General features: G+C 33.5%; 1 protein-coding gene across 6 annotated transcripts in view; it reads right to left on the bottom strand.

The window, feature by feature from the left end:
- RGS7 (regulator of G protein signaling 7) overlaps positions 1–6,849 on the bottom strand; it is a 525,681-nt gene that overhangs the window by 34,831 nt on the left and 484,001 nt on the right. For all 6 annotated transcript variants that reach the window (XM_025041211.1, XM_025041212.1, XM_006924123.1 and 3 more), the window contains one exon: positions 1,104–1,202. In XM_025041211.1, coding sequence (XP_024896979.1) covers positions 1,104–1,202 — 99 coding nt within the window. The remainder of the gene's footprint in view (positions 1–1,103; positions 1,203–6,849) is intronic.

Raw genomic sequence — 6,849 nt, 5'->3', positions numbered from 1 at the left:
TAGGCAATTCCAAACGAGAATATGTTCTAAGTAAGCAAAATTGCAAAGTCTGTTAAAAAAAATCAAATGAGAGGACTTTGAAAGAGTTAAAAATTTAAAATCGATTTGAATGTAAATATAACCAGATCACTTTAGAGCAGCAATGAATTTGAACATTCTGCCTGCTTTAACAAAACGCAATTTTATTTTAAGAGTGTTAACAAGACATTAAACATTTATTCATGGTGAACAACCAAATTAGAATCGCATTTATCCCTAAATATTGAATTTAGACAATAAATGCATTTTCTATTTGTTACTATAATTTCAAAATAAACTCTGCTTCCTAATACTATCCTAACAAAGCATCAATGATATACATTTTGGGAATATTTTTAGCACCATTTCAAGAAAAACACTCTTATGGACACAATCACACATGGAAAACTTTAAGACTCTGAATTACTTTTCCTTCATGACAATTATAAATATACCAGAAAAAAAAATGATAAATCATAGTACAATAAAATATAAGGGAACAGAATCAAAAGGGAGAAAAAGCTTCATGACTGAAACAACCAAGAGAGTAATTATTATTTGATATAAAACACTGTTTGCTTTGCAATGTTACTTGGAAACAAAATTACAGATTAATTGGTAAAACAAGAAGTAATATATACCATGACTGCATACCAGTGTTAAGGGAAAATTTCAAGAGGCGTATAGATATAAAACAAGAATAAGCACTCTTTTATGAAGGTGATGCCACATGATTGGATACAGAAAACACACGACTCAGTGTTGCCAAACTCCTGTCTTCTCCTCCTGTAAGACAGAGTTCTGGAGTACAAAATAACTCTTGATAATACAGGCATCTATAAATCAGTGCATGTAACTTTTAAAAATTGTAGAGAGAAAAGAACTTGCAGAATTAAATATTGAAGAGTTGCGACTACATCTTAAAAGTAGACAATTTCATTACCTTTTAATTGCAAATGTTCTATATGAAATTGTCAACTGTACAAGTAACCTTTAAAAATATCTGCTATTAACATTCACCATCTGGTTTTCATAGTTGCTACTCTGTAAACCATTAACAGGTCATTTTATATAGATTGACCCACCTGTTGTTGTAACTCATCTTCTGTTGGTGGTTTAGTTTCTGGTGTGGGTGTGTGGGTAGGACTGTGACTTCTGATATCATTTTGTAAACCATAGACAGACTATATTAAATTAAAAAATATATATGTTAGGACAAAATACCATTAATAGTCACAGACTTTCCAAAAGGTAATTTTGTGTTATATATTCATTAAGATAACTTTGCTGCATAGTTAATTAAGTTTCTTATCAAAATTCAAAAGGCACTGCTATCATAAATATCATTTGAATGTAAAATAGAAGCATAACTTTTTGAAAAAATATGTGGTTAGATTATTAACTTTGACAGAATAATTGATTGTATGGAAAGAACATGGTAAGTGATAATAAAATTTGGGGGCTGAGAGCAGTTTTAGTGTGGACGTGAGGATGAAGGATGAGGACATATTACAACTCTATGAGCCTCACAATATTAAAGTTACCAGGTAAGTTTGAAAGAAACTCTTGAAATCAAAGGAGGGTAAATCCAGATGCTTAACTGAGCCAAATTTCAGAACCATCACCAACCTTACCAGCATCTCTGAATTCAAATGTGTTTTTTTCTGACCTGTTATCACTTCTACCTTGCTCTTCGTAACATCAATCTCTTGGCTCTTCACATTGACCCTTTGGACTTATGTTTTTTCCATTATGTCTTTCCATTATTTTGCTCTTAAACCTTCTTTCACAGATTTTGACTTGGGTTTTACCTATCTAAATCATGCAATTCACACCATCTTCGGTAAGTCCTTTGATCACCTCTCTCTTGTCTAACCCCAACCTGGAATTCAGTTCCTGTCACAGGACATCCATTTTATCCCAATCCATTTTAACCACATATGCTGTGAATTAATAATTAACAGGACAGAGAGGAATGACTTGAACTTTCTCTTTTCTCTCTTTCTTTCTTTTCCTTTCTTTCCCTTTTCCTTTCTTTTTCTCTTTCATTCATTTATTTAAAAGTTAGTGAATAATTACTGTATACTGAATATGGTTAGTGCTATGCATTAGGGATATAGAAGTAAACAAAGATAGAGACACTCCCTCCTCTGTTGGAACTCATAATCTAACAGAGCGGGGAACATGTTATACAAACAATCACACAAATAAATAAAGGATTAAAAATGTCATAAGTATTAGGAAAGAAAAGAATAAAAAGAGCATAGGGTCTGGAGCACAAGGAGTCTTAATTTTCCTTGAAGAAACAGAAAAGGTATTCATGAACTACTACTAGCTATATTTGAACATGATTAAATAAAACAACTTTCAGAACTCTGAAATAACAGTTGAGGTTGATTTTTTAAAATTAGACAAATGAACGATCACCAATTACACAATAATTATACTTTCCACTGTTTGCTGTTATTATTTTTTTTTCAGTTATGTCACATTAATTTTTGATAAGGAGAATTAAAAAGGTCTCTAAGGCTTGAAACTTCCATTTTTGTTTATGTTGATGTAATTTAAGTAATTTAATAAGAATCTACAGTTCATGTAAAAAAATGCTTATAAAAAAGATAGCTAATAGTTTTAACAGTAAGTTTTTGAATAAGATGAAAAATAATTAAAAAGACCACTAGAAAAATACCATAATTTATGGTGTCATTGAAGTAAAAAGATCCCAAGTTTTCTTTTATCTCCACATTTCTATGATTATTTCAACATGCACATATTTCACATGGACTTCATGAAGTTCCACATAAGACCCAACCACTGAGAAATGTCGTTTAAATCTGTCTTCCAACAACCTGGTTATTGACTCTGAGGTGACTGTGGAGTTTCCATTTTTTTGTTACAAGTGCAAGTAAACACCAGGAATTCTCTCCTTTATCAATCAAGGTGTCATTTATTTCCTGAGAGACAGTGATAGCTTTTAACTTTGATTCTTGGCTAGAGTGAAACTAGCCCTGAATAATGCAATTTTATGAACAAATGAGTTAAGACAATTGATCTTATTTTGGCAGATAATTGTGAGAATTATCTGCAATGTAAAAGAATTTTGAATATTTTAGAATAAGGAAATGTGTTAAATCTTCCCTTTTCCTTTTCTGCCTGGTTCTCCTCTCGCCATCCAGATCGCAGCCCAGGCGTCGTTTTCTCCATGATGCCGTTGCTGACCCTCAGCTCTGGGTTAGCTCACCCTCTGTCCTCCTCTGACCTAAACACCCATCATTTTGTGCTGTGATCTGTTTTCTTCTCTGTATTCACCACTAGGCTGTATTTTTAATGAGATCAGGAACCATTTTTATTTGGTTAGATGATACTAGCGAGGCTCATTACTTGTTTATTTCTTCATCATGATACTCATAATGTCAGCATTTTTTTTCAAAAATTTAGAGAATTAGAGGAAACTCTGCTTCCCTATCCATCAAAATACTAAAAATATCCTTTATCTCTGCTTTATTTTTATACATTCTTGTACTCAATAATTGATGAGGTGACCTTAATATATAAAATGTTTTTTTAGCAGACCCAATAAAAATCCTTAGCAACTGTTAATCTCATAAACTTGAGAAGAGTTCTCATAAGCCTGAAAGAGAATAGGAAGCTGCATCCCAACCATCCATGACAGGCACACATATATGATTAAATTCCTCCAGGTTTGAATGTTTCATTGTTGGTATCTGTTAAATCCCCTGAAAAGACTGTGACAATGCCTGCCATTGTGTAGTCCCAATAAAAAAAATAATAATAATTACCGAGACCTTTCAGCAAATGAATTTCATAGGACTGCATATGTCATGGGTAGCAAATTAGGGTATCATGTTTCAAAAGAATAATGAATGAAAGAACTCATGGAAAAATAGTTTTATGTAGTGGAAAGTTATCACTCACTTCAATGATCTTAAACGGAGCCATTATAATATATTCCACTGTTTCACATTTAAAAATTTAATTTCCAGGTGCTTGCAAGTTAAAAAATTTCAAAAATATGTAAGGATGACATTTACAACAGATGGGAAGGATGCACATCCTTCTCTCACTAGAAGCTTAATGTGCTGCTGCTCTCAACCATCCTGAGGCTGTATTCTACTTACACAGTAAATGAGCTGTCCCCATAGTTCTGTCTCAAGTTATCTGAAAGAGGCACCCAATCTCTTTTACTAGAACTTACTTGGGAAGTGATATGCTAAGAAGACCAATATTGATAAAAAAAAAAAAAAGATGATACTTTAATTTAACTGCCTAAATATTATTGACCATTTTCTACTTTATCAAACATTAGTCTAGTATTACACTTCTTTGTGGAGTCAAATTTATACAGTAAAAAGATTTAAAAAAACAGTCTAAAAATAAACTGTTATGAGAAATTGATAATGTTGGACAGAGTTTGCCTTGATTACCTTTTTTTTTTCTCCTCCAAAAATGATATCATTTTCCTGATGTTGGTGGGACAGTAATTGGTCTGTAAAATTCTAAATAACCAGATGTATCACAGGTAGGTAATGTATCACAGGTAGGTTTAAGATCTAAAGAACATGTCTTACCTTAAGTTTTCTGAGCTGAATTCTGACTCTAGAAATTTAAGAAACTGTTCTCTCCCAACTGGGTCTTTTAATGCTTCATCCATGCCAAAACCCCATCGTTTCACCCTCTGCTGGCTTGGTTCTTTGCTATAGGAGATAAAACAAAACCAAATACATTCTTTTCATTACAAGCCCAAATGTCTGCCATTACTTTTGCCCTCATAATCATAGATGAAGTTCCTATCTTTAACTTTCAGAGAAAAGGAAATCTCTGAATGATGACTGCATGAAATTATAGCGAGGTATAGATTAGGCATCAATAATAAAGTCTAACATTTATTGAGCACTAGGTGCTAAGTGCTCTAGATGGTTCTTTTAGTTTTTTTCAGCAACTTTATGAGATAGGTACTATTATAGTTCTCATTTTATATATGAAAAAAATCAAGGCACAATCGAGGGTTATAACTTGCCAATGTCAGACAGGTAATAAGAGGTAATATTGCAGACATTCTGACTCTAGAGCCCAATTTCTTAGCCACTATGCAATGCAATCTCATGGTGGTACATCATCCTGGGAGAAAATGCATTGGGAACCAAAAGGCCTAAATCCTAGTTTATGACTCTGCTGTCAATTAAATGTAACCTTGCCCTGGAAGAGTAACACCATTTTGGGGTTCCAGTTTCCTCATCTAAAAGATCTAGAACTTATGGATGAAGGGTTTTACATTTGTCAAGCATGTAAGAACCATTTGATGGACACAAGAGAAAGAGAAGGTTCATAAATCAATCTAGAGAAGTGCTACAGACTACTAAAGACTCACTCTGCAAAGTGATATGCAATGATCTTTTTGCGACTCTGTCAAAATTGATGCTATAATTTTCCCTTAGCTCATGAAAGAAACCAGGAGCCCTAAATTGTGCCCTTTTTTTTTTTTTTAAAGAAGTCAGTCTCTTGTCATTTGCTCTTAGAGTGTTTATGGATGGTCATTTTATTTTAAAATTGAATGTATAGTGGCATACTAGTATTAGGCTTAAGAAAGTATAGATTTAGCATTCATTTTACTTGAATAGATGGGCCTTTGTGACTATATGGATTTTCAAGGAAGCTAAAAACAATGAACTAAATTTAAAGAACTCTGACTAGTCTATCTTGAAACAGTTAAACCCCTAATTTTGTGCCAATCCTTCTGGAAATGCAAATATTAATAGAAATCCAAACATCTAAGCTTCAAAAATCATGACCTTGAATAAGAACTTTAGATCATAGGCTAATGTAGACACAAAGCAAAATTACCTTTGCAATTAATCAGCTGGAGGAGTCTTCCTATTTCACCTAAACCCTGAAATAAGTGAAATATTTAAAGGGAAGAGAAAATGCCACTTACCTTGCTTCAAGTTCCCAGAAAGTGGTATCATCAGATAGCCATGGGTTAGAAGGGTCAGGTGGCACAAGAAACGGGTCGTATTCTAAATACTGTTCCGTGTAACTTAGGAGACTAGAGAGAAGAAACATTTCCATCTTCCTTAGTTTTCTGGCTAAGGTTTTATCCAGCTCAAAGTAAGGGGCACAATATAAAAATGTCTGGCCAAGGAATCCTTGCTTGCTTATAGAATGAAATCCAATAGTGGTTTTCACATTTCAATAACTTAAACACATTGATTTATTATGCTTCTTGGAAGACAACTGTGGCTAAGGATTCCATTTGTCCACGTGTCTGAGCCATATAAGTCAATATCCCTCCATTAAAATGAAGCAAAATGGAAGCGGTTGGAGAGTGAAGGGCGGCCCTATGACCTGGTTCCAGGCCTTGGCCAACAGTCTGCCCACATATGAACTGATTTTAGCCAACTTGGAACAGAAGTTAAAAAGGAATTTTTGTCGAAAGTATTTATAAGAATTAGTTAAAAGGGGAGTCACTGACTAAAAAGATTTTTTAAATGTATATTTAAAAATTTAAAAAAAAGGGAACGAGGACAGGAAGGAAGTTGAGGAGGCAGGATGTGACAATGCTCCAAAATGAAGAACGTGAATGCCATTAAGAACAGATTTAACTGAAGAAATGGAAAATGTCTAAAATCTGAATTTAATTCAAATTCTGAAGTTGTGCAATAACTCAGTAACGTGAATGTTATTATGAATTTACACAAAGACTCCAAGTTGCCAAAAGGTAATTTCCTAAGTTGAAAGTGTCATTTCTCCCAAGAGGAGTGAAAAGATCCAACTCCTGGGAATTACCTTCTGTATTTGTTTCTGGGCGCACAA

This window comes from Pteropus alecto, unplaced genomic scaffold (genome assembly GCF_000325575.1).
Source record: "Pteropus alecto unplaced genomic scaffold, ASM32557v1 scaffold279, whole genome shotgun sequence".
NCBI lineage: Eukaryota > Metazoa > Chordata > Mammalia > Chiroptera > Pteropodidae > Pteropus > Pteropus alecto.
This window is presented reverse-complemented; position numbering and strand designations above follow the sequence as displayed.